The following is a 24314-nucleotide window of genomic DNA, read 5'->3' as shown; positions in this document are numbered from 1 at the left end:
TAAGACTTCCCAAACTGCCCTCGGTTTCGCAGCAGGAGGCTACATGGGGGTCCCCACGCAAAAGGGGCACGAGCCCCTGGGGGCACGAGCGTGTCAGCCGGTGAACGTCCAGGCGTCTTGGAGCGGGTGCCATGGGTCACACACACACACACACACACACCCACAGGCTGCTTCACCTGGGATGCTGTGCTTGGCATTTATAGGGGCAAAAGACGGCCCTCCTTCTTGGGGCACCTGGACCCTACAGGGGCTTTTTCCTTGCTCACAGGGGCTCCCATCCCGTGTGCCAGGCCGGCTCTTCCCGCAGGGGTAACCTCCCGTGGGTTACTCCTGAGGGATCGTGTGCGGCCACCTGTGAGTCGTGGGCCCCGACTCCACCCAAACGTGTTCCTCCGCGCCCTGGCCCCAGCCCCAGCCCCCACATTAGTCACTCGCACAATCCGTGTCGGCGAGGCTCCCCAGGAAGCTGACGATAGTGATCTAAAAACTGAAACAACGCCTTCACGCTGTGGTCCCGGATTTCAGTGGCTTCTTGGTTTTGTCTGTCCCCAACGTTGATGACCGGCCTCCTCGGTGAGCAGAGGTCTGAGAGGTACCGTCTGTGGTCGCCTTATAACTTCTCCCTTGGGGAGGGGGCTTTTAGGCTGGTGGCCAAATCCAAGCCTGGTCTAGCAGCAAGGTGTGACCCAGCATTCTCTTTTCAAGTCACTCAACCGACTGAGCCACCCCGGCGCCCCCTGCGTTTTAACTGTTACAGATAATCAAGGGATTGAATATTTTGCCTTTTTCGCACTAGGTCGCATTTCCTTCTGCAGCCAGTGAAGCCGCTCTCGGAGTCTCTAACTCCCATCGGTAACTGTTACCTCGAGGAACTGAGGGCGCCCAGCTCCACACCTCGAGGGAGCTCCTGCCCCCCCCCACCCCACCCCCGGAATCAGAGGCCTCTCGCCCCCACCCGTTCTCCCTGGCTCTTCCCAAACCACGTTTCTGACTCAGGGCTGTTCTGGCAAATCCCACTTCACCCACACCAGCTGTCATGAAAACCGCAAGCCCTAACGCCTTTATTTACAACGGTTTTAGGGGGCGCCTGGGGGGCTCAGTCAGTTAGGCGTCCGACTTCTGCTCAGGTCGCGATCTCGCAGTCCGTGAGTTCAAGCCCCGTGTGGGCCTCTGTGCTGAAAGCTCAGAGCCAGGAGCCTGCTTCGGAGTCTGTGTCTCTCTCTCTCTCTCTGCCCCTCCCCTGCTCACGCTCTGTCTCTATCTCTCTCTCTGTCTCTCTCAAAAGTAAATAAGCATTAAAATTTTTAAATAAATAAAATAAAACAAGGGTTTTAGGAGTTTTGTGCCAGCAACTGGGGGTATATATAGTTCACACCGTCTTTGCCATCAGACTGGTAGAAATTTAATTTTTTGTAACGTTTATTCGTTTTCGAGAGACAGAGTGCGAGTGGGGGAGGAGCAGAGAGAGGAGACACAGAATCCGAAGCAGGCTCCAGGCCCCCCCCCCCCCGACGTGGGGCTCGAACTCACGAACCCGCGAGATCACAACCCGAGCCGAAGGGGGACGCCCAACTGACTGAGCCCCCCAGGGGCCCCCCCGACCGGGAGAAATTTAAAAGTCTGATGATGTCAAGTTGCAGCCAGGTGTGAGCCAGGTGAAATTCATCACGGGATCCAATCTTCACATAAAAAAACTCTACGGTAGACGCAATGGTCCTCCACCAACCTTCAAGGCTGAGTCTTAAGAAGGCTTGCAGCTTCCGCCCAGGCCTCTGGGAACCTGGTGTCGGGGAAGCCAGCTGCCGTGCCGAAGTCTGAGAGAGCCATACTGTGAGGACATCCACGCAGGCCGCAGGCAGAGGGCAGAGGGTGACAGAAACGCTGTCCGGCCCCGGTGGATCCGGGGGTCCAGCCATCCGGCCCGGGCGCCAGATGTGGGAACGAAGAAGCCTTCTGATGACCCCAGCCCCGGCCACTATGTACTCAGGAGACCCCCACCCACGTGTCCACGGAGGTCTGTGTACAAGGATGTGCATTAGCAGGTTGTTTATAACACGGAAAAAGCGCCAAGAGACGAAGTCCTTCACTGATGGGAGAGAAATAAATCGGGGCATAAACATTGGATGAAATACCATACGGCTGTTAACAAACTAAATCCAAACGCAACATCGGGGATGAATCTCATAAACATTCTGGAAAACAGCTGCCTGGAGTTTTGTGGGTTTTTTTTTTTTTTTTTTAGATTTTTTTTTTTTATTTGTAACTAATCTCTACTGTCATCGTGGGGCTCAACCTCACAATTCCAAGATCAAGAATCGCGTGCTCAGGGGGATGGGCTCACTGGGGGAGGGGGATTAAGGAGGGCACTTGTCATACACTATACGTTAACTAACTAGAATTTAAATTTTTTGGAGGAAAAAAAAAAGTCACAGGCTCTACTCACTGGGCTAGCCAGGCGCCCCCAACAAGCGGGCTACTTTAGATTAAAGGACACCTGAGAAAAGACAGCTAAATGCCCTATGTGATCCTTGATTTCATCCTGGATCAAAGAAAACATCATCTAACCGGGGCATTACTGGGAACATTCGAACATGAGCTGTATATTGGGCAAGATTCCTTCATCTGTTTTATCACTGTTCAGTTCGTCACTGGTGATAATGGTCCGTGTTACGGAGCCGAATGTCTGCGTCCTCAGGAGATGCAGACCAAACCGAGGTCGCCAGTGGTTCAGCAAAATGTGTGCCGGGCAAGCCTTGTGTAAGAGAGAGAGGAAGCGTACGTGGCAAATGTTCACAATTGTGAGCCTACGAGGAGCGCGTTCGTTGCGTTCTCCCTGCAACTTGGCTTCGGTTTGAAAATTGTCAGTCGATTCTACGGATGCATACAGCCCGGATGAGTCTCAGAAGCATGGTGCGAGGTCAGAGAAGCCAGGCGCGAGAGACCACGCACTGTACGTGATTCCACGTGGAGAGCATTCTGGAAAAGACAAGATGATAGGGACACACAGGGCGTCCGTGGCCGCCGGGGGCCGGGTGTGGGAGAGGGACTGCACGAGGGCTTGGGGCGCCTTGGGGATTCAGCCAGTGCTCCGTCCCAGGACTGTGGCAGAAGTTACAGCACCACATATGCTTGTTAAAAACTCATCAAATGAGGGACGCCTGGGTGGTTCGGTCGGTTGAGCATCTGATTGCAGGTCAGGTCGTGATCTCCCGGTTTGTGAGTTTCATTCAGCCCGCGTTGGGCTCTCTGCTGTCAGCCTGGAGCCCCCTAGGGACCCCGTCTCCCTCTCGCTCTCTGCCCCTTCCCCACTCACGCTCCGTCACTCTCTCTCTCAAAACAAACATTCAGAAAAAAAATGTCTTAGGCTCATCGAATGAAACACTTAACCTGGGGGAGTTTCATTATTCCCTGCAGAGGCTTGTGTCGCGAGACAACAGGTGTCCAGGTCCTAATTTCCAGACCCCGGGGAATGTGCCACTATTTGGAAACTCTCACTATTTGGAAACAGAGTTTCCAAATAGACAGGCCCGGAATAGATTTAGGCCTCAGAGCCCCCGCAGGGAACCAACCCTTTCCGCACTTTGATCTGGGACTTCTGGCCCCCAGAACTAGGAGACGCTAAATTTTGTTGGTTAAACCACGCAGGTGGCAGTAATTTGTTACAGCAGCTTTTGGAAACAAATAACCTACTTCGAGGAAGCTGAGTTTTTTGTTTTTGTTTTTTAAGAGGGGAAGAAACTTGGGAACATTGGGTTAAACGGAGAAAGCAAGCAGCGGAAGAACGTATTGAGCGTGCAGTTTTTTATACAGAGGTTTAAAATGCTCCAAACAATACCGCTTACTGTTCACAGACTTTGTATATGTCGTAAAAGCCCGGAGGCACCTTGGTCTGGACCCGCGCCGTGCCCACGGGGTTACCTCTATGGCAGGGGGCATTCTTCGGGCCTCTGGACGCCAGCGTGGACCGCCCACAGCTCTGCGAGGGGACCCTGCAGCCAAGACTGGGCACTGTAGGGGCCCACCTGCTGTTGGGAAGGTGGGGAGAAAGTTCTAGGGTGAGAGTGAGCCCGGAGGCTCCAGGAAACTGGCTTGTTTGAGGGCTGGGTTGTCTTTCCCTCCCTTAACTGGTTATATCCCAGCCCGGCTAGGGCGTCCCTGGGGCCCCTCTGTCCCTGCTATCCATTTTCCTGCTGGAATCAGCAGGGAGGCTGGGGGAGGGCAGCGGGGGGCCTGTGAAGTCAGCCCTCCGGTCCATCAGGACAGCTGGAGGCCAGAGTTCCTGGGTCCAGAGGAAGCAGGGGGCTCCTGCAAACGTCCAAAGAGTGACCAGGTGCCCCCCGACTGGCAGAAATTTAAAAGTCTGATGATGTCAAGTTGCACGGGCAGATCACTGGGCCTCCCTGAGCTGGCTTCTGGTCTGCGAAGGGTATGACGTCAGGGTGGCCGTGAGGAGGAAAACACCGGAACGTGTGTGGTGAGTCACGTCTATGGCCCGGCTACGGCCACTCAGAGGGCCCCTAGCAGGATGAAGTGCTGGCGCTTGACCCTTATTTAAGCCTCCCTATAAGCTAGGAACTCTTATCTCCCCCGTTTTACAGATGGGAAAGGCGAGGGCAGCAGAGGTCCATCAGCTAAACGACACAGGTGCACACAGCTAAAATGTGGCCAATCTGGGATTTGGCCTGAAGCCAAATCTGGGACTCGGGAGTCCCAGCCTCTAGACCACGCCTCCCACGAGTCCTTGCCCCCGTTTTCCCAGAAGCCACCTTCCTCTGATTTCTTTAGGATCCCGTCCCCAGGACCCAGGAGTCCTGGCCGCCAGCCAGAGGGGCGTGTGACGCAGCTGGGACCAGCTGATAAACGCCAATAATGCACATCTCGGCCCAACTTCACATTCAACAATGTCACGTCGGTAGCTGGACATCAGCCACGGAGGGAGCGCTTCTACCCCAGAAAGTGCCACGTGCAACCATCTGGGGCTTTCTGTTTCCCCAGAAAGCCCGCTGTTGAGCAGTTCCCAGCCCACTGCCCTTCCAGCGCCCGGCGTGTCCCCGCTCCCCAGGCCAGGAGCCTCCGCCACAGCGGCGCAGGGAGCCCCGGACACCTGAGGAGGCTCGTGACCGGACACGAGGCCATGGCCGGGGCGTCCCCCACATGTCCGGGCCGCAGTCCTCCTGGTGTCCATACCGAGGCCTCTGGCCCTGGCCTGGAGCGTGGGGTCGAGTCTCGTGCAACCTCCAAAGGGAGACCCCAGGTTCCCGGCCCCACGGGAACCAGGGCAGGAGCACGCGCCCTGAAGTCACACTTCTGTGGTTCACATTCAAGTTCTGTCGGTGTGAACCCAAGCGAGCTACAGCCTCCCTCAGCCTCAGTTTCCTCGTCTGTAAAAGAGGGCTAATGGGAGTTCGTGCCTCGTTAGGGTGTCATAAAAGTAAGCAAGCTGTGCCTATAAAAGAGCTTACTTAGCAGAGTGCTCGGTAGGTCAGATGTGTCCTTGCTGTTGTCATTCTTAGCGATTCCCTATCCCACAGGGCGGTTGTCAGGGGAAAGGAGCGGACTCCCCTTCAGCGCCGCCCGGCCATTCCCGCCACCAGGGGGCGCCCCAGGCCCGCCCGCGGCACCGCCCCCTCACCTGTGCGGGCCTGGCACCTGGCGCCGCCTCCGGAAGAGGGGATCGGGGACCGCGGGGACCTCGGAGGGAGCCCGGAGTCGGCGGGTAGGAGCGTAGGGGCGCCGGACGCGGGCGCCCTTCGAGTTTCGGGCAGGACAGGGCCAGGACGAGCGGGCGCCGGGGGTGGCGGGTGCCGAGTCCTGGGGTCGGCAGTGGGGGGGGCGCCGGCAAGGGGGGGAAGGTGGCCGCCTCGGGCCGGGGGGTCGAGGAGCCGGGGGCGGGGAGGGGGGACCACACGCCCGGTCCGACGTGCTAGACAGCAGCTCGATGCGCGGAGGCGGGAGGAAGAGGGACGCTCCCGGGTCTCCAGAGCGGGGTCGCGCCCACAGGGGCCTCGTCACGGAGACTCCCGGTCCCCGGTCGTCGCTGCGCTGGGACGACGGCGACTACTGGGTCCCGCGGTAGGGCTGGGCTTGGACACCTGGAGAGGAGAGAAGAGGAAGGGGCGGGGTGCGTGTGTGTGTGTGTGTGTGTGTGTGTGTAGGGAGTGGGGCTCCCAGAGGGCTGGAGGTGGGGAGGGTGCCAGGCAAGCCTGGTGTGCCTTCGCGTGGAGGCCCTGAACCGCCGGCCCTGGGCCGCCCTAGGAGAGCGCCACCAGGCTCCCATCCCCAGGGGCGGGCCGGGAAGTAAACAGAAACCTGGAGCGGCAGGGCCTCCGTCCGCCGGCACAACCTGTTACCTTGCCCTGCCCCCGGCCTGACCCCCGCGCCCTGGGAAGCCGCGCCAACACTCTAGAATGGGCACCGGGTCTGGGCATGGGGACTCGAGACACCGTGGATCTCGAGAAGATAGGAAAGCGAGGCCTGGGCTACCTCGTGGGAGGGCTGGGGGCTGGGGAGGGCATCTGAGCCCCAAGCTGCTGAGGACCTGGGGCTTCTAGAAGAGGAGGAGGCTGGATTTCTTGGGGCAAAGTGGTCAGGAGACGTAAATTCCCAAGGGCCCTGTATTCTTGGGAGGGGAAGGGGCTGAACTCAGCCTTGAGTCCTGAGTCTCTGAGAACTTGGTTTCTGGGAGGAGGTTCCCTGCGGGTGAGGGGCCGGGAGACAGAACAGCTAAGGTCTGGGAAGAGGGGGGCAGTAACTCTGGGTGACCTGCGGTCCCGGAGCACGGGGGCACGGCCACCTGGGGGCAGAGGATGTCTGCAGTTCACTTCCTTGTGCTCCCTGCCTCAGTTTACCCTGGGGACAGTAACGGAGCTGGGTGGCCAAGACACAGATCATTAACCCTTCATGGCCCAGGGAGGCCCCGGCCGCAGGATTGAGAGGCCAGATCTTGACCAGCAGGGGGCAGGCGCCATCGGGCTGCAGAGTAGAGCATCCTGCAGCCACCTGTGCCCACTGAGCCACCTGTGCCCACTGACCTGTGCCCACAGATGCCGAAGGCACCATGAGCTCCCCGGAAGGGCCAAGCTTCCCGTCGGGGCTGCTCTCGGGGGGCGCCTCCCCCAGTGGCGACGAAGGCTTCTTCCCCTTTGTGCTGGAGCGGCGGGACTCATTCCTGGGAGGGGGCCCGGGGCCCGAGGAGCCCGAGGACCTGGCTTTGCAGCTGCAGCAGAAGGAGAAGGACTTGCTGCTGGCCGCAGAGCTCGGCAAGATGCTTCTGGAACGCAACGAGGAGCTACAGCGGCAGCTGGAGACACTGAGCGCCCAGCACTCGGAGCGTGAGGAAGTGAGCCGGCGGCAGGGGGCAGGGGTGGACGGCAGGAGCTTCCAGGCAGGTGGGCAGGTGGCAGACAGGCGGGCAGGGGGAGGAAAGCCCGGCAAGGGTCTGTCTCCGGGACAGCGGTTCAGTGCTGAGCCCCGTGCTCCTGGCCCGGCTCTCCAGTGGTGAGGGACGTGGGCTCTGAACACGTCAAGATCTGGGTTCAGACCTCTGCTTGGCTGTGTGATCCCGGGCGAGCCACTGGCCGTCTCTGAATCTGGGGTCCGGCTTCTCAGCGGGACGGCACGACCCCTCCAGCAGCTCAGGGGCAGCCCCTCCGGGCCTGGCTCTGGGCTAAGCACCTTCCATACGTCGTCTTGGTCAATTCTCACCTAACGCTGTGAGGCAGGACAATTCCTCCCTCTGCCCAGGCTGTCCTCAGCCACTCTCTCATTTTGGGGGGGGGGGGGTCACACCGGGCCCACTGAGCGCCCTGGACACCACTGACCCCGGCATCCACAAACCCCCAACCAGTGCCCCGAGACAGGCCTGGGGCGCTTCTGCCCCTCCCCTCTTCCCCGGGCCACCTCACGGGCATCTCGACGTAAGTGGCACTCTTGACCCCTGCGCTCTTCACCCCAGCTTCCCGTGTCAGGACCAGAGCGTGAGCCGCGCACGACCCCTCTCCTCCTGCGTGTGCACGCCCTGGTGGCCTTTCCTCTCAACTAGATTCTGAATCCGCCCACCTCCCGACGTCTCTGCAGCCTCCAAGCTGGTCGCGGCCAACATCCGCTCTGCCCCAGACCCGCGGCCGCCCCCTCACGCGTCCCCAGCTTCCGCTCTTGCCCCCTGGAGCCCATTCTCCATGCTCCACTCCGGGGCAGCCAGAGGGGTCTTCAAGTTGCAAACCGGGTCGTTTCGGTCCTTACCCCAAATCTCCCGACAGCTCCCCGTCACCCTTGGGATGACGCGGAAAGTCCTCACCCGGGCCCGAGAGTCCCCACGTGCAGGCCTGCCGGACCTCAGCTGGCTGGGCGCACCGCCCTCCTGCCGTAGGGCCCCTTTTCGGTTTCTTGAGTAACCCGCGCGTGTTCCCTCGGGGCCTTTGCACCTGCTGCTCCTGGAGCAGCCCTCTTCCCCCTTGGCCCTTAGGCCTCAGTTCAAACATCACTTGTACCCCCAGGCTACCCCACTCTTCCTCTCCAGGGTTCCCCAGCTGCTGGAGGTGGGGAACTGGGTGGTCTCACTCCCCGCAGACAGCCAGACCCCACGACAGGAGGAGCTCAGCAAATATTGGACGGATGGCTGCTTGACCGGAGCTTGGGGAGGTGAAGGAACCTGTCTGACCACAAAGCAGCAGCAGAGCCGGGCACCAGCCAGGACAACCGGACCCCGAAGCTGGGGACTCGATCCTAGAGCCATGTTGCCCCCGTGTTATTTGGCTAAGAGCTTGGCTGCCTGGGTTGGAATCCCTGCCTCACTAATTTGCTGGGTGTCCTTGGGCAAGGCGTTTCACCTCTCTGAGCCCCAGGTTCCTCAAGGACAAAATCAGCTTATTAACAATTCTGCCTCTAGTTGGTTAAATGAGAAGCGCCAGGAACGTGCTCGCACAGGACCTGGCAGGCAGGACACCTGCTAATAATTGTAGCAGCTGTACGGTTAGCATCACCTTCCTGTTTTGAGAGTTTATAGAGAGTAGGGACCAGAGGCCGGCCGCCCAGTTTGCCTGCCTCCCCAAGCTGGGCACCCAGGTGTGCCAACAGCGTCCCCCTGCTGGTTGGACAGGTTTGGGGAAGGGCACGCAGAGGCACGGGGCCCAGGCGGGGCCGGCCAGGGTTAATTAGAGGGAGCTGGAGGAGAGGGGCTGAGCGGAGTCCAAGCAGAGGCCGAACCTCCACGGCCCCTGGGACATTGGTTCGCGAGGCCATGGGCCGGGGCTTAAATTCTGCCAGACTCCGGCGCCAGAAACGGCACCTGCGGCCTCGGGTCCAGAAGCCCGGGCAGCAGCCAGAGGTGAGTGGGCACCGGGGACCCCCACTGCACTCCAGGCCCGGCCCGGCTCGGCTCCTCCAGCCTGGCCTGGGAACCTCTCCACCTCCCCTCCCCGCCCAGGCTCTGGTTGTCACCCTGCCTGCCTCTCCCTCTTGCCTCCATACCTGTCTCAGCTCAGCCCCGCTCCGATGCGCCCCTGGCTCTGTGTCCACTCGGGCCTCACCCGACTCTCTGTCCGGCCCCCACAGCGGCTGCAGCAGGAGAATCACGAGCTCCGCCGGGGCCTGGCAGCCCGGGGAGCCGAATGGGAAGCCAGGGCGGTGGAGCTGGAGGGGGACGTGGAGGCCCTGCGGGCCCAGCTGGGGGAGCAGCGCTCAGAGCAGCAGGACAGCGGGCGCGAGCGCGCGCGGGCCCTCCGCGAACTCGGGGAGCAGAACCTCCGGCTGAGCCAGCAGCTGGCCCAGGTGGGAGGACCCCCGGCCCACGGACCCAGGTGGGGGAGGGTGGGGGAGGGGCGCTGGGCTTGGGGCTAAGGCCTGGGCCAGCTGAGCCCCCTCCTTCTGCCCCCAGGCCTCCCAGACTGAGCAGGAGCTTCAGAGAGAACTGGATGGCCTTCGGGGGCAGTGCCAGTCTCAGGTCCTGGCGGGAGCAGAGCTGAGGACGCGGCTAGAGAGTCTGCAGGGGGAGGTGAGTGCCAGCTGGGGCTGGGGGCTCCCTGGGGCTGGCCGGGCACCTCCCCTCCAGCGCTGAGGTCTTCCCCCAGAACCAGATGCTGCAGAGCCGCCGGCAGGACCTGGAGGCCCAGATCCGAGGCCTGCGTGAGGAGGTGGACAAGGGCCAGGGCAGGCTACAGGCAACCCACGAGGAGCTGCTGATACTGCGGCGTGAGAGGCGGGAGCATAGCCTGGAGGTGACCAGTGGGGCTGGGGTGGGTGGGTCCATCCTGCTGGGGCACTGGCCACCGCCCGGGGCTTCCCGGGAGATGAGCCCAGAGCTGGATCCGCGGGAGCTCCAGAAGCTGGGCCGTGACTGCGTGGGCGTTAGACTAGGCAAGTGGGAGCCTTGGAAGAGTATTGAGCAGGGGTGGTACGCTTTTAGAAGGCAGGAGAGCCTGGCAGCTGGGAGGCCAGGGCAGGGACTGAGGCCAGAGATGATGGGGACTCACTCGGCCTGGGTCTGGGGCAGTGGAGAGGGATGAAAGGAAATGAAAACAGGCAGCGTGGCCTGCTATTTGGGATCTCAGGAGTTTACACTTTGTGGTCCAAAAATGTAGGCTCTTAGCCCCAGGTCCCTTTTTCCTACTGTGGGACGCCCAGCCTCAGTTTGCTTGTCTGTAAGATGGGATGGTTATGGTAGAGAGCCGCCCTGAGGGTGAGGCGCTCAGCACCGCAGCGGCTGAGAAAGATCAATAAACTTTGTTGGTTGACGGCGCTGACGAGTTAGAAGATAGACCGGTCGGGGGAGGGGGCGGGGCTCTACGAGGTGACCTGATGAGGTGGGGCTGGAGGGAGGGTGATGAGAAACTTTAAAGCCGGGACGCCCGTCCCCGCCCTGCTTTATAGACGAGGAAATTGGTACCTGCCGAGGGGAACTGAGCGGCCCAAGGCCGCCCAGCGATCCGGGCGTGGGATCCGGATCCAGCAGCTGGAGCGCGCCGACGCGCGGGGCTGCCTGGCTTTCGGTGGCGCACCGGCGCCCCCTGTGGGCCGGCTGCGGGAAGAGGGCTCCGGGCGCGCCTCGGTGACCGCCTTCTTTCTGTCCCTGCTCAGCTGGAACGCGCGCGCTCCGAGGCCGGGGAGGCACTGAGCGCGCTGCGGAGGCTGCAGAGGCGCGTGTCCGAGCTGGAGGAGGAGTCGCGTCTGCAGGACGCCGACGTGTCGGGAGCCTCGCTGCAGTCGGAACTTGCCCATAGCCTCGACAGCGACCAGGACCGGAAGGCAGACGGACACCGAGACGCCCGGGTGAGCGCGCGGTCGGCTAGCCCCCACGCTCCATGCAGACTCTGCCCCTCCTCCTTTTTCCAGGAGGTCTGACACCTCACCGACCGATTCCTTTGGCAAACAGGACACCCTGTGCCCTGAGATCCAAGAGGCGCTCAGCCACCAGTCTTCGCCCCAGGAGGAGAGCTTGGAGCCTCCCAAGAAGCGAGCATCCCTGAGCCCAGGGGAGATACTAGAGGAGAAGGAGGCCGAAATGGCCCGGTTGCAGGATGAGGTGTGTTGGGGGGCGGAGGGAGCATGGTGCTAGATATAGAGTCCCTCCCAAGGCCACTTTCCGTTGCCCATCTACACCTCTGGGCCTTTACCCACGAATCCCCCTCTACCTGGATTGATCTGCATCCCAACAAACTTGCACTCAGGCTTCAAGAGCCAGCCTGTAAGCCACCCCCTCCAGGAAGACTTCTTGGACCGCATCCCCCGCTTAGTCCCACCTCCCAGCGCTTCCCTCAGCATCCTTCCTGCGGGCTTACACCACCCAACCGGCCCCGCTCCGCCCCATCCCGCACCAGCCTGGGGGCTCAGAAGATTCATCTCCAGCACGGCCCACCGCTGCCCGGAGTGTTTGTGGAGCAGGCAGGGGAGGGCGCAGAGACCTGAACCCCTGGCTGCTGAAGAGAGGGACCTGGGAGGTCAGGGGCCTACCTGTCTCTCTTCACCTTTCCCTGCCCCCAGATGGCGCTGCAGCGGGCCGAGTTGCAATCCCTTCGGGAGGAGCTGCAAAGGCAGAAGGAGTTGCGGGCACACGAGGACCCCGAGGAGGCCCTTAGGGGCGCCCTCTCGGATCGAGATGAAGCCGTGAACAAGTGAGCCTCTGCCACCATCCACCACAGCCCCAGTGGGGCTACAGCGCACCCTGGGCCTTCGATACCCCCACGCGTGATAGAATTATTCCTACACCCACCGGGGGCCCTCCGACTTTGTTTTCGGTGTTCGCGGCCCCACCCCAGTCCGGGTCCAGCAGCGCCCCACCACCCCTGCTCGCTGAGGCCCCAGTACCCTCGGGTCCGCTCACTGCCTCTCTTGCCTGCAGGGCCCTGGAACTGTCCCTAGAGCTCAGCCGCGTCTCTCTGGAGCGGGACTCGCTCTCCCGGGAGCTGTTTCGCACTATCCGCCAGAAGGTGGCGCTGACGCAAGAGCTGGAGGCCTGGCAGGTGAGGGGCGGGGCATGGGAGGGGCGGGGCCCGGGGCGGGGCCGGCTCGCTGACGGGCTCCTCCCACCCGGCCTCCCTACCCGCAGGACGACATGCAGGTGGTGATCGGCCAGCAGCTGCGCTCGCAACGCCAGAAGGAGCTGAGCGCCGCCGAATGTGGCCCGCGCCGCGCCGCGCCGCGCTTCTCCCTGCGCCTGGGCCCTGGGCCTGCCGGCGGCTTCCTGAGCAGCCTCTTCCGAAGGACCTGACGGCCGGGCCCAGGGGGCAGCGCGTGCCCGCTGGCTCGCTTTCCTCTTCTGGCCAATGTAGCAACAGGGCCCCGATCGTCTTCCAGACGGGGCTGGTAGCCTCCCCACTCAGGGAGGCTGGGCAAAGTCACACTGGGAGCAGGGGCCAGCTTTGGGGGCCAGGGGCCCCAGGTGGGTGGCGGCGCAGGTGGGGCAGGGCTGAGTCTTGTATCTATACAGGTCTATATTTTCTAAACACTCTGGGCCTGGCATGTTCCAGGGCAGAGATGGGGGTGGGTATTTATGTATCAAGATCAGAGTAATATATAAAAATCATTACACTGACTTGGCCTCTATTCTTGGGATGAAAATGCATGCAAGAATAGCCTGAAATTTTATTTGGTAAAAAAAAAAGAAAAAACAGCACTCCAGATCCCTGGGACACAGGGGGCGTTGCCAGAGATCAGAAAGACAGAGAGAAGGCACGGTAGCCCAGATTGGTGAAGACATCCACCCGGCAGCTGTTACCTGCGGCTGTCAGGACCTGGAAGCAAGGTGGGGGGTGACTGGCCTGTCCACACACATGCCTCTCCCCCCCCCCCCCCCCCCCCGCCCCCGCAAGGGCCCGCATAGCCCCCTGCAGGACCCACCTTGCACTCGGGGGCTGCTGGCTGCTGGTTGAGACTGAGGCTGAGCAGCCCCGGGGAGGAGCCAGGCACCTGGGCCTTGAGTTCCCCACTCAGCTGCCACTGGTTGACACAGCGGCCCTGGCCCGCGGACAGAATCTGTGGAGGGCGGAGAGGGGAGTCGGGGGTCAGGACCGGAGAGGGGAACCGGGCACAGGTGGCAGAAGCAAGACAGAGGGCCTCACCAGGTCCTGGTAGAAGGTGACGTGTTTCTGTGGCGCCCGCATGGGGAAAACGGTGGTGGGTGTGGAGGATCGGAGGTGCCAGAGGGTGAGTGCTGGGCCTCCTCCGCAGACCTGAGCAGAAAGGCGAGGTGTCCCCAGCCGCCGCGAGCCACAGGCCCTCTGCTGGCAGGGGCCGGAACTGTCACCCCATTCTGGACTTTGCCCTGCTCACCATCCAGTCTGAGTCAGTAGCCAAACAGCCGATCCAACGCCCATTGTGGGGCCTGGAGCACTCCTAGGAGGGAGGAGGAGGGAGGAGGAGGGAGAAGGAGATGAAGACACGTGGGATGCCCAGGAAGCGGAGGGGAGGACAGGGCATGGGGCGCGCCTCACCTCGTGCTTATAAACCTCGATGGTCTGGACTTCCTGGGCTGAGCGCAGGTCTGTGGGGGGTGGGGGGTGGGGGAGGACTCTGAGAAACACCCTGCCCTCCCCCACCTCCCTCACCGCCACCTTGCCCTCCAACCTGACACTCACCCCAAAGTCGCACGGTTCCATCTTCACCGCCCGACAGGACCTCGGGGCTCCGCTCCCGCAGCGCCAGGCAGTGGATATAGTCTGTGTGGCCCCGGAGGGCCCGCTGCAGGAAGAGGGCCAGCGTCAGGAGATCCAGGAAGGCTGCCCCTGCTGGCACCCAGCCCTGACCACCCCAGCTCCAGGGCCCCGCTCACTGTGAAGGTCCCCGTCTCAAGGTCCATGGTGTGCAGCTGACAGTCTCCCCCTGCCAGAATGAGAGAATTCTCCTGCGGAAGAAGGCAGGGTGGAATTGCAAGTTCAACGTAGACTCGGGACAGGGAGAGGGAAAAGGCTTAAAGTCTGGGCCACGAACAGCGTGGGGTAGAGCTCCAGTCACAAAGGGCTCAGACCTTGGGGACCAGAAGCAAAGCATTGATCTCAGGCACTTCTAGGCTGGTCCTGCGAGAGAGAAAGCGAGGTCAGCTCTGGTGAGCCAGTACCTTCACCCCCAAGTGCCTTCTGCCCACGTAGCCCTAGCTCACCTGTACGGGGGCTGACGTCGCCAGAGCTCCTTACAGCCCTTCATGGAGGGAAACACCGTATGTCAAAGGCTCTCCGGGCCTGGGCAACCCAGCCTTTCCCCAGCTCCACGCTCCTTACCTTCTTGAGGATCTCTGCCCAGAGCCAGGCTTTCACCTCCCCATCCCCGGCACTGAGCAGATGTCGATCCGTGGAGACCATGCAGTAGACGGGCCCGTCATGGGCTAGATGGAAATGCAGAACTTGAGTGACGCTGTCCTGTTTCCCTCCTCCATTCCGGGGGGTTCCCTAAGCCACACTCAATGGCTGCACCCACCTTGGAATGTCACCACGGGCTTCTTACTTTCCTCTTTGGCCTCGGAGCTCAAAGCGGCAGACAGACTGAAGGGAGAGGGGAGGGGGGGCGTGAGAGTCAGAAGCAGGGGCACCAGTCTCAGGGGGGAACGAGCGCTAGAGCTACTGGGCGGGGGAAGCAGGGGTGAGTACCTGAAGACGGCTATCTGCCCGTAATTGTTGCCAGCTGCCAGGAACTTGCCGCAGGGTGAGACACTCTGGGAGAAAATGGTCATGTGCAGCCGCTGCAGGGCCTGAAACACTTCGACCTGTGGAGAGAGGCTGCATGAAGGCTGCCTGGGACATCTGGGCGGGGACTCCCAACTCCTTCCTGCTGCCCCTGCCGCCTGTCCGGCCCCCCACTGCCCAGGGATCTGAGGCCTCCTTTGAGGCAACCCACCAAGTGGGTCCCAGGGGTTGCTTCAACAGGGTGACGAAGTGGGCAGCTGAGGTGGGACGTCTACCAGTACCTTGAGCAAGCACCCAGCTTGGCTTCCAAGGTTCCTCAACTGTCAAATGGAGCTCAAGGACACTTTGTCACAACTGTCTGAGCTACCGTATCTATAACTTCGCATAGCGCTGCCTCATTAAAAGCGCTTACAAAGTGGCTCCATTGTCCCAAGACAGAAAAACATACAGACTTCTGATCCCTACTCTCTGGCTTTTTTTTTTTTTTTTTTTTAATGTTTGTTTATTTTTGAAAGAGAGAGACAGACAGAATGAGAGCAGGGGAAGGGCACAGAGGGAGACACAGAATCCGCAGCAGGCTTCAGGCTCTGAGCTATCAGCGCCGAGCCCCAAGAGGGGCTCGAACTCACCAACCGTGAGATCATGACCTGAGCTGAAGTGGGATGTTTAACCGACTACGCCACCCAGGCGCCCCCCCCCCCCCCCACCAGAACTTTCATGTTAGGCGCCTAAAGTGTTGCCCGGTTACCTTCCCGCCCGCGGGTCTGAGTCCGAGTCCCGCGCAAAACAGGGCTGAGAGCACGACTCCTTGCCTGCCCCTTCCGAGCCGGGCATGGACTACAAACCCCAGAAGGCACCGCGCATCACGCCCGCCTCACCTGACCCAGAGGTACTGCGTGTGGCACAGCTCGCTCCATCGCGAGAACTACAAATCCCAGAGTTCTCCGCGCGACGCAGCTTCACGAGTCTGGACGTGCCCGCGAGCGGTTCCCCCTCGCGGAGCCGCACAGCCTCAACACGGTTCGTCGGACCGGCGCGAAGGCGGCCGCCGCGTGTTACCCCGAGCCCCAGGAGCCCAGAGACCGCCGCGAAGATCGCCAACACTAAGTGGCGACCACCGCAGCTCCGCTACGCCAGCTCCCCTCCCCCACCCCGCGGAGCAGACCCGCCTTCCAGCCGCGCGTCGCTCGTCCTCCGCGCCTGCGTAGAACCTCGCCGCTGCGCGCGCCTAAAGCCACGCCCCCCGTGCTGGACCACGCCCTCTGAGGCTCCGCCCTGTCGCCCGGATCCCACCCTCTGCCCGCAGGACCCCGAACCCAAATGATCCTACAGCAGCCCCTGGAGCGAGGCCCCCCAGGTCGGGCCCAGCGCGACCCACGGGCCGCGTCGGGGACGCCCCGAGGCCAGGACTTGAGGTGTGTGTAGGGGCACTGGGTGGGCCAGGCCCAGGGGCTCAGGACCTTTGGCTGGAGGCTCTGGACTGGTCTGCAGGATGGCAAGCGGTGGGGCGAGTCGTCAGGGCTTGGGCATAGGCTGAGACTGGGCTGAGAGGTCTGAAGCAGGCTGCTGGATGGCCTGGGAGAGGGGGGTGACTTAGGTGTCAGCTGAGACAGAGGTGGGCTGGGGGCTCCTGGCTTACACCGCAGGCACAGGAGAGCAGATCCTGGGGATGGGGCGAAGAGGGTGGGGTGCACCTGGTTTTCTTTTCTTCCCAGCTCCCCTCTCCAAGGAGCTGTGCCCATGAGCACCAAGCGGCGCCTGGAGGAGGAGCAGTGAGTTTGGGGACAGGGAGGGACTCCCAACAAGACCTCTGTCACCTTAGGTCCCCATCAGACTGCTGCTCGTGTGAATATCCTAGCCTGCCTGTCTCCCCGTCTCCCCCCAGGGAGCCCCTGCGCAAACAGTTCCTTTCTGAAGAGAACATGGCCACCCACTTCTCTCGACTCAGCCTACACAATGACCACCCTTACTGCAGCCCCCGCATGGCTTTCCCATCTCTGCCCCCACTAAGGTAGGCACCATCCACCGTCTGGGCCTTCTGGAGGATCACACCCGATCTTTGGAGCCAGTCTCTAGGCCCTGCCTCATCCTGCTATTTTTAGCTTCTAGCCAACCTCTGTTGTTTCCCATCTTGGCTCCTTGGAAGGTGCTGGCAGCCCACGAGCTCCTGGGGACCTGGACCCGGTGGGAGGTGGCTCTTCCAGACCAGCCTCAGCCCCATGCTGCTATTTCCTTTTCCAGGAGCCCTTGCTCTGAGCTGCTTCTCTGGCGCTACCCTGGGAACCTGATCCCCGAGGCACTCCGGCTGCTGAGGCTAGGGGACGCCCCCACCTCCCACTACCCTGTGACCCAAGCTGGAGAGATAATGGAGCTCTGAGTGCTGGTGGGAAGATCCCTGCCTATCTTCCGTCTTCCCAAAACCGAGAAGACCAGCATCCCCACTAAGGCACCAGCTGTCCTGCTTATTCTCCGGACCAGGCTTCTGGGCCACAGGACCTACCCCCAACAGAGGAGGACACTGAACCCCACGGAGCCCTGGGCCAGGAGGGGCAGGAGGAACAGGAGCATGGGAAGGGAGGCATTCCCCTCCGGAGAACCAAATAAAGATTGCTGAGCAACTGAAGGCGTCAGTCTGGAACCCTGGGGCCTTCGGGAAGGAAGGTGGGAAGACTGGGGTGCTGGATGCTTAGGGTTTCTCAAAAATCTTCCCTGGAAAACGGTCAGGGCCAGGCCAGGTCCTGGCAGGCTGGGCTCAGGCATTGAGAATGTGTGAGTCAGAGCCTCACCCCCGCCCCCGCGGCTGACTCACTCCTCCCTCCAGCTCTGGGAAGTCGGGCTGGGGATCGTGCCACTCTCCAAACCATTTAAAGTTATAGATTCTTTTATTAATAAATTCTCCCTCCCCTCCAAACGCTCTCCCCAAAATAAATACTCCCCCCCTCTTTGGGGGTGGGGGGGACAGTGTCTTAGGGCCAGCCCCCCTAGAGGGCCAGCCCCCTAGTGTTAGCAACAGGTCCCTGACCCCCCAGGCAGAGACCCTGTGGTGGAATTTCAGTACATCTAAGTTGGTGGGGCCTCGTGGTGTCTGGCCCTCGGGTCAGCCTGGCCCTCAGGCCCTGGGGGTGGAGGGAGGGACCCTTTGTGCAAATGCTGCGGTTCCTCAGTGTCAGCTGTCTGGTGTGACCCAGCATGGGTCTCCTTTCCTGTCCTGGAGCCAGAGCCAGGGCAGTCAGACACCTTGGAAGCCTCCTCGGAAGCCTGGGCCCAGGCCTCGGGGAGGTGATTCACCAGTGCCCCATCCCTCCACACCCCTGCGGTTGGAAGAGTCTGGCTCTGGCTGTGTGTCGGGTGAGGGGCCGGCTCCAGAATGAATGAATGAATGGATGCATGGATGGATGGATGGATGGATGAATGATGAGTGGGTGGGGCCTCCTGCTTGGCAGGGGCTCTCACTGTCACTGGATCAGTGCCACGCCAGGACAGCCCTCCCCGCCGGTCTCCTCAATGGGGGCTGCAAAATAAGAAGAGGGGTGGTCAAGGGCAGGGGAGACGTCGAGGAGTGATGGGGAGTGTGCGGGCGGGCCTGGCACACTTACTAGTAAACTTCTCTCTCCTGCGGCACCGTCTCCAGACCAAGAAGCCAGAAAGCAGTCCCAGCACGAGGGCTAGGCTCAGAGCGCCCCCCAAGATGGGCCACAGTAGTGGGAAGGAGGCTGGAGGGGAAGCAGCGCCTGGGGGCGGAACTCCAAGTCAGACCTCGCCCCTCTCGGTACTAGCCCCGCCCCCTAGGTCCGAGCCCCAAGCCTTTACCCCACCTTGGCCCCTGCCCTGAACCCACCATTTTCTCACCCACCTCCCACCCACCCCCCCCTTCCCGATTAATTCCTCAGATCTGAAGCACTGCACCCCTCTCCGCCCGGGCAATCCTCTCTCCCAGTCTGGGGTCCGCTCGCCTCCGGGCCCCGCCCCCCACTCACAGCCCAGGCAGAAGTCGCTGTGCGGTCGCGCCGGGCACGACGCGCAGTCCATGCACTTGTCGAGGTCCGCGCTCCAGGAGCTGCCGCGAGAGCAGGGGGTGGTGCCTGGGGAGGGGGCCGCGGGTCAGGCTGGGGCGGGGCACGGCTATTCTGGGGGCTGAGGTCAGGGTCTGTCGGCTCGAATAACGTGAGTCACCGGCGCCCTCCCCTCGCATTCCTCACAGGTGACCGCACGACCCGACCGGGACTCGGCAGCGCGGGGGAAAGGGGGGCATAGCGCGGGACGCTTGTGGGGGGGGGGTCAGGTCCCCCCACACAACCCCCCCGCAGCCAGCGGGTGACTCACTCCTGGGCACGGGGCCGAACCCCGGTCCCTCCCCCCACATAGCTGGGCACTGAAGTCACCGGATGGAAGGAGGTACCCCACATGGTATAGGGGGTACAGACCCCCGTGCCCTCGGCACCACCCCCCCGCCCACCCCGACTCTTCGGTCACTGGGGCTAGACAGAACACGTATTGAACAGGCTGGGGGCGTGCCTTCCCACCGAACCAGACAACCCGCCCTCAGACTTTCTTTCTCCCTCCACTTCTGAGTCTGGACTTTTTAGGACAGAAGCACCCCACCCCACCTCACCGCCCCCCCCCCCCCAGTTGAACGGGGGGGAAACTGAGGCCTGGCCTGAGGATGAAGTTCGGAGCGGGATGAACCTCTCCTGGCCAGAAGCCCGGTGTCCGGAGACCACCTGACCGGGATCCCCACGTCCGCCTAGTACCGCCCAGATCGGCCCCGTTCTCTGGGTCCCCAGTGCCGGCTCCGCGATCCCCGGCGGGAGGCTCCCCCCGGCCTCCCGCGCAGCCCGGGCCCCGCGCCCGGCGTACCTGGCACTCGCTCCCCGGCCACGGCGCCCAGCAGGGCCAGCCCGAGCCCCAGCGCGAGGAGCCGCGGCAGCGGACGCAGCGGGCCGGAAACCATGGTGCGGGTCCGGCGGCCGCGGCCGTGTGTGCCCGCCGCGCGCGGGCCGGGGCGGACAGCAGCCACTCCGCCTCCACCCCCGCCTTCCGGGGCGGTCCCCTCGGCTCGGCCCGCCCCGCGCGGTCGGCTCCTGGACGCCCCGCCCCGCCCGGCCCGCTGAGGTCAGTCATTCGCTCAACAAACACCGCCTCCTGGCGCGAGCGGCTGGGACCCCCGCAGGGACGCAGCCCTGGCCCTGCCCTCTGGAAGCTGGAGTCGGGGAGACGTGTGCTGGCGGAATCGGACACGGAACAGCCCACCGCAGAGACACCTGCGGCTTTCCTAAGGTCCCCAGGGTATAATAACAACAGAACAATAACAACAACAAAATAATGATAATAATATGTCTTTAGTTTCTACCTTAGGACATAGTTACACGATAAAACGTGGGCTTCTTGCCTCCTTTTGGCCGAGTAGGAACCTGGAGCGTGGGAAGGTTAGGTGAGTTGCCGAGGTCACAGCGCTAGTAAGTAGCGGAGCCAAGAGCCACGCTCCGTTTGGCCCCACGCCCTGTGCCCCGACCCGCTGCGGGCCCGACGTTCGCCAGCTGAGGTCCCCGCACCCCGGGCCAGATGCGGGCGCAGCGGCCCCCGGCTCGAGCGACCCCAACTGACGAAGCTGGGATTCGCGCCCCGCGGAGGTCCGGAATGGGGTCTCTGCCCCTCCCCGGGGCGGTGGTCCGGTGACGTCACTGCCTCTTTAAGACCCCCGCCTCCGCCCCCATCCGCACACTCGGCGGTTCCTACGAATCCCAGTGGGCTTCTTCGCAGGTGAACCTGGGGGAACGTGCGCGCGTTGGAGGGGAAGAGGCAGACTCCTCGAGGAGTGGGGTGCAGACGGCGTGGGTGGGGGTGCGTGTAGAGAACCTGGGCTGATCTGGCTGCGGCCACCGGGGCACAGCTCCTGGCCGGGGATCTGCACCGAAGCCGCAGAGATCAGGTCCCTCTGCAGCCGCGGGAGGGTTAAACGCCCCTCCCCCTCCCCCGGGACAAAGGCACCGAAACCCGGGCGCCCCTCCCCCACCTGCTCTGCTCCCTGGGGCGGGGCTCCCCTCCCCCTCACCTACCGGAACCGACCCTGCTGCTCCCGCCGCCATTAAACCCTCCCCGCAGAGCGCCTCCCGGGCTGGGACCTGGCGACCCTTCCTCGGGCAGGACTCAGGAGGGAACTAGGGGTCGAGAGCGGGAGTGGGCGCCCTCGGACCAAGCCGAGCCCGCAGTGTGCGGAAAGAGAAGGGGTCGAGGGCAGAGGTAGGGTCTGGGAGGGGAGAGATGCCGGGTGCCTGGGCCGGCGTGGCCCCTGCGCTAACCGGGCCAGAGGCCTGGAGGACTGACAGCCGGTTTGGGAAGAGCGCGGCCAGGTATGGCTGGGCGTGGGCGATGCAAATGAGGAGTGGACGGTCTGTCTGTCCTTTGGCCACACTGCTGGGGCCGGTGCTCAGTTCAGCTCCAAACCGTGCGCGGGAACTTTGGGTAACGGAGAGCCAGAACAGGACCCTGAACAGAACTGCTCCCCCAGCCAGCCACAACACCAAGTGGGATGCGAGGGGGGGGCCAGGGCTGCGGCGGAGGAGCTGGTTCACTGGGCAGACTCCAAGGGTTTCAGGTCGTTTTAGGGAAGTTGAGTCCTTAGAGGATGGCATTTGGGGCAAGAACGCACAACAGAATGTCCCCCACCTTGGACGTATGCTCACGGAACCCCTAGGGGAGGGCGGAAGAGCCGGGCCCAGGGCGCAGCCGGTAGCCCTGGGGAAGAAGCGCTTTTGGGTGAGAGGGTGGTATTTGTGGTTTTCACTGCTCCTGCCCCTCTGGGGTTTGACTGAGGCTGGACTGGGCCAACAGGGCCAGGCAAGGCCGGGGAAGGTGGGTCACCTGAGACACAAACATGACCACCTGCCTGGGGGGATGGAACCGGGCTGGGGTGAGGAGTTTGTACACTGCTACTGGGTGGTTGGGAGGCAGCTTGGATCTCTAATCGTGATGTTGAAACTGACAGGTTTTGAGCCTGCAACTCATGGCTAGCACCAACCGACCATCTGTGTGCCCTAAGGAAACGCCTGGAAATTGCTATCTGATAAAATGTAGGAAAAGTGGCTGGGGCCATGGACTAGCATTGGTATGGGCTTTGTGTCTCATTTGCCCTCGAGACAGCCAGGACTGGGTTGCTTACTTTTTCGCTCTTGTAAGTCAACGGCAATCCCAAAGCCGGCGGGAGGTGGGGGGGGCGGGGGGGGGGGAACTGATGCTACAGCATTAAGTGTTCGTTTCGGCCACGAGAAAATGAGGCTCAGAGAGTGTGCTTTGCCCCTGGTGTACTGATTCCCAGCGTTTGTGTTCCCGGAGGCCACGGCATGTGGCATGAAGAGTTAGCACGGGAACAAAGGGTCTGGACCTGCCTGTCTTAACAGCAGTCTCCTCGCGTCCCCCAACGTAGCTCCTCTCAGCCTCAACCTCGCCATGGCTTCCGCTGGCCTGCAAATCCTGGGGATCATCCTGACGCTGCTCGGCTGGGTGAACGCCCTGGTGTCCTGTGCCCTGCCCCTGTGGAAGGTGACCGCCTTCATCGGCAACAGCATCGTGGTGGCCCAGGTGGTGTGGGAGGGGCTGTGGATGTCCTGCGTGGTGCAGAGCACGGGCCAGATGCAGTGCAAGGTGTATGACTCCCTGCTGGCGCTGCCCCAGGACCTGCAGGCCGCCCGCGCCCTCTGCGTCGTCGCCCTCCTGTTGGCTCTGCTCGGGCTGCTGGTCTACCTCGCGGGAGCCAAGTGTACCACCTGCGTGGAGGACAAGGACTCCAAGGCCCGTCTGGTGCTTGTCTCTGGGATCATCTTTGTCATCTCGGGTGTCCTGACCCTCATCCCTGTCTGCTGGACCGCCCACACCATCATCCGGGACTTCTACAACCCTTTGGTGGCCGAGGCCCAAAAGCGGGAGCTGGGGGCCTCCCTCTACCTGGGCTGGGCAGCCTCCGGTCTTTTATTGCTGGGGGGGGGGCTGCTGTGCTGCACATGCCCCTCGGGGGGGGCCCGGGGCTCAAACCATTACATGGCCCGATACTCCGCCTCTGCCGCACATGGCACCTCTCAGGGTCCCTCCGAATACCCCGCTAAGAATTATGTCTAATTCCGGTAGGGGAGCGGGGACTCCCTTGACAGCGGAGTCTAACTTCCTGAGCCGGAGACGTGGAGATGGTGATCCAGGCAGCTTTGGGTGGTTTTTTATCTTTTTTGGGGGGGAGGGGCTGGAGGAGCGGGGGGAGTGGCATTTTTAAAATTCAGTTGGTAACCCAAGAAACTCAGCATCTCTCTTGGGCTCTGCTGCTGGTGCGTCTCACCTTTGGATGATGGAGCCAAGGAGGTGATGCTTCACAGTTTCTGGATCTTTCTCCACCCCGGACATCCCCATCTCGGAGGCCAACCCGCAGCCGCTGGCCAGCGTGAAGGCTGCCTGCTGTTCAGATGCTTGCAGCCTGTCCCCAAGAGTCCCTCCTTAGTGGTGGGTTCTCTGAACCCCCAGGGGCTCCTGAGCCTCAGGTGGCCCGCCCTTAGAAGAGCGGGCAGTTTAAGTTACCAAAGAACCACCCACCTCCAAGTGTTCCGACCTCTGACCTCTGGCTCCTCTACCCTGAGTCCTGCCCCAGCTGTGCCCTAGACCACCTCCCCCGCCCCCCTCTGGCTCACCTTCAGCCCCTGCACACTTCTGTCACGCCCCCCCCCCCCGCCCCCCACAGTTTTTGTTAAATAAAGCTCGTCTTATTTTGTCGCTTGCCTTGGGTGTTGCTGGGGGGCTGTTGAGAGCCAGCCCGGCAGGGGGAGAAGGTGGGTGCAAGTGGCTCATCTTTCTCACCCTCACACCTCGAGTGGTGAGTGAAGGTGCCCACGGGACACGTCCTGGGGCGGGCCTTGGACTGACAGTCCCAGGAAAGGCCACCCGGTCTTCCCCGCCTGACCACAGATCAGAAGAATCCAAGGTACAAATGCTGTTTATTCCCTACTGGCAGGGGGGAGTAGAGGGTGGGGTGAGGGGCTGGGCCTCCGGGCCTGAACTTCTGGGTACAGGTGGTGGCCAGCTGGCGGGGACCCGCTCCAGGGCAGGGATCCCCTCCTCATTTTGGAACCAAGGAGCTGCTGCCCTTCAGGTGAGGGGCAGGCTCCTAGGGGCAGGGGTGGCCTCAGGAAGAGGAGTGCTAGCCGGAGTCCTGGACCAGAAGAAAGC

At 62.2% G+C, this 24314-nt stretch overlaps 5 protein-coding genes and 1 long non-coding RNA gene across 14 annotated transcripts; 3 read left to right on the top strand and 3 right to left on the bottom strand.

The window, feature by feature from the left end:
* Window positions 1-5164: 5164 nt before the first annotated feature.
* LOC109278208 (uncharacterized) lies at window positions 5165-7142 on the bottom strand. The gene is made up of 3 exons (XR_002085542.2): window positions 7032-7142; window positions 5463-6092; window positions 5165-5381 (listed from the first exon to the last, which is right to left on the bottom strand). It is a non-coding gene; the product is annotated as an uncharacterized LOC109278208 (long non-coding RNA).
* BICDL2 (BICD family like cargo adaptor 2) lies at window positions 7058-13027 on the top strand. Of its 2 annotated transcripts, none has more exons than XM_053893877.1 (9): window positions 7058-7339; window positions 9553-9768; window positions 9875-9991; window positions 10068-10214; window positions 11074-11265; window positions 11369-11518; window positions 11977-12107; window positions 12335-12455; window positions 12542-13027. In XM_053893877.1, exons 1-9 carry the CDS (start codon window positions 7058-7060, stop codon window positions 12701-12703), a joined length of 1518 nt encoding a protein of 505 aa, XP_053749852.1. In that variant the 3' UTR covers window positions 12704-13027. The 2 variants fall into 2 exon arrangements, with proteins under 2 accessions (XP_053749852.1, XP_053749853.1); XM_053893878.1 differs by lacking the exon at window positions 7058-7339 and adding an exon at window positions 9128-9325.
* Window positions 13028-13053: 26 nt separating this feature from the next.
* On the bottom strand, window positions 13054-16100 carry THOC6 (THO complex subunit 6). 2 transcript variants are annotated; one of them, XM_019468334.2, is made up of 13 exons: window positions 15989-16100; window positions 15075-15190; window positions 14905-14969; window positions 14709-14812; window positions 14591-14628; window positions 14459-14507; window positions 14264-14335; window positions 14070-14172; window positions 13926-13975; window positions 13765-13827; window positions 13554-13664; window positions 13333-13467; window positions 13054-13226 (listed from the first exon to the last, which is right to left on the bottom strand). In XM_019468334.2, exons 1-13 carry the CDS (start codon window positions 16025-16027, stop codon window positions 13146-13148), a joined length of 1026 nt encoding a protein of 341 aa, XP_019323879.2. In that variant the 5' UTR covers window positions 16028-16100; the 3' UTR covers window positions 13054-13145. The 2 variants fall into 2 exon arrangements, with proteins under 2 accessions (XP_019323879.2, XP_053749854.1); XM_053893879.1 differs by lacking the exon at window positions 15989-16100 and adding an exon at window positions 15859-15977.
* A 317-nt stretch (window positions 16101-16417) lies between these two features.
* Window positions 16418-17733, top strand: HCFC1R1 (host cell factor C1 regulator 1). 3 transcript variants are annotated; one of them, XM_019468341.2, is made up of 4 exons: window positions 16418-16525; window positions 16826-16882; window positions 16996-17121; window positions 17352-17733. In XM_019468341.2, the coding sequence occupies exons 1-4, from the start codon at window positions 16431-16433 to the stop codon at window positions 17485-17487; spliced, it is 414 nt and encodes a 137-aa protein (XP_019323886.1). In that variant the 5' UTR covers window positions 16418-16430; the 3' UTR covers window positions 17488-17733. The 3 variants fall into 3 exon arrangements, with proteins under 3 accessions (XP_019323886.1, XP_019323887.1, XP_019323885.1); XM_019468342.2 differs by lacking the exon at window positions 16826-16882; XM_019468340.2 differs by lacking the exon at window positions 16826-16882 and having other exon boundaries at window positions 16419-16525; window positions 16933-17121.
* A 240-nt stretch (window positions 17734-17973) lies between these two features.
* TNFRSF12A (TNF receptor superfamily member 12A) lies at window positions 17974-20131 on the bottom strand. The gene is made up of 4 exons (XM_019468343.2): window positions 19968-20131; window positions 19088-19192; window positions 18707-18841; window positions 17974-18621 (listed from the first exon to the last, which is right to left on the bottom strand). Exons 1-4 carry the CDS (start codon window positions 20059-20061, stop codon window positions 18566-18568), a joined length of 390 nt encoding a protein of 129 aa, XP_019323888.1. The 5' UTR covers window positions 20062-20131; the 3' UTR covers window positions 17974-18565.
* Window positions 20132-20737: 606 nt separating this feature from the next.
* On the top strand, window positions 20738-23836 carry CLDN6 (claudin 6). 5 transcript variants are annotated; one of them, XM_053893881.1, is made up of 4 exons: window positions 21162-21460; window positions 22096-22281; window positions 22534-22649; window positions 22782-23836. In XM_053893881.1, exons 2-4 carry the CDS (start codon window positions 22218-22220, stop codon window positions 23220-23222), a joined length of 621 nt encoding a protein of 206 aa, XP_053749856.1. In that variant the 5' UTR covers window positions 21162-21460; window positions 22096-22217; the 3' UTR covers window positions 23223-23836. The 5 variants fall into 5 exon arrangements, with proteins under 5 accessions (XP_019323883.1, XP_053749856.1, XP_019323884.1 ...); XM_019468339.2 differs by having other exon boundaries at window positions 21179-21460; window positions 22534-22688; XM_019468335.2 differs by having other exon boundaries at window positions 21183-21460; window positions 22534-23836.
* The last annotated feature ends 478 nt before the right edge of the window (window positions 23837-24314 follow it).

This window comes from Panthera pardus, unplaced genomic scaffold (genome assembly GCF_024362965.1).
Source record: "Panthera pardus isolate Hobbes unplaced genomic scaffold, ASM2436296v1 HiC_scaffold_4, whole genome shotgun sequence".
NCBI lineage: Eukaryota > Metazoa > Chordata > Mammalia > Carnivora > Felidae > Panthera > Panthera pardus.
This window is presented reverse-complemented; position numbering and strand designations above follow the sequence as displayed.

Excerpts from the sequence above, each read along its gene's own strand:
- BICDL2 (XM_053893877.1), top strand. The coding sequence starts at position 7,058 with ATGAGCTCCCCGGAAGGGCCAAGCTTCCCGTCGGGGCTGCTCTCGGGG. Across the intron at positions 11,519-11,976 it reads TGGCCCGGTTGCAGGATGAG|ATGGCGCTGCAGCGGGCCGA; the intron begins GTGTGTTGGGGG and ends CCCTGCCCCCAG. Across the intron at positions 12,456-12,541 it reads AAGAGCTGGAGGCCTGGCAG|GACGACATGCAGGTGGTGAT; the intron begins GTGAGGGGCGGG and ends CCCTACCCGCAG.
- THOC6 (XM_019468334.2), bottom strand. The coding sequence starts at position 16,027 with ATGGAGCGAGCTGTGCCACACGCAGTACCTCTGGGTCAG. Across the intron at positions 14,970-15,074 it reads GGGCAGATAGCCGTCTTCAG|TCTGTCTGCCGCTTTGAGCT; the intron begins GTACTCACCCCT and ends CTCTCCCTTCAG. Across the intron at positions 14,508-14,590 it reads CGACGTCAGCCCCCGTACAG|GACCAGCCTAGAAGTGCCTG; the intron begins GTGAGCTAGGGC and ends TCTCTCTCGCAG.
- HCFC1R1 (XM_019468340.2), top strand. The coding sequence starts at position 16,431 with ATGATCCTACAGCAGCCCCTGGAGCGAGGCCCCCCAGGTCGGGCCCAG. Across the intron at positions 16,526-16,932 it reads CCCCGAGGCCAGGACTTGAG|GTCCCCATCAGACTGCTGCT; the intron begins GTGTGTGTAGGG and ends CTGTCACCTTAG. Across the intron at positions 17,122-17,351 it reads CCATCTCTGCCCCCACTAAG|GAGCCCTTGCTCTGAGCTGC; the intron begins GTAGGCACCATC and ends TTCCTTTTCCAG.
- TNFRSF12A (XM_019468343.2), bottom strand. The coding sequence starts at position 20,061 with ATGGTTTCCGGCCCGCTGCGTCCGCTGCCGCGGCTCCTCGCGCTGGGG. Across the intron at positions 19,193-19,967 it reads GGCCGGGGAGCGAGTGCCAG|GCACCACCCCCTGCTCTCGC; the intron begins GTACGCCGGGCG and ends CCCCCTCCCCAG. Across the intron at positions 18,622-18,706 it reads CAGGAGAGAGAAGTTTACTA|CCCCCATTGAGGAGACCGGC; the intron begins GTAAGTGTGCCA and ends CTTATTTTGCAG.
- CLDN6 (XM_019468335.2), top strand. The coding sequence starts at position 22,218 with ATGGGCTTTGTGTCTCATTTGCCCTCGAGACAGCCAGGACTGGGTTGC. Across the intron at positions 22,282-22,533 it reads TTGCTTACTTTTTCGCTCTT|CTCCTCTCAGCCTCAACCTC; the intron begins GTAAGTCAACGG and ends CCCCCAACGTAG.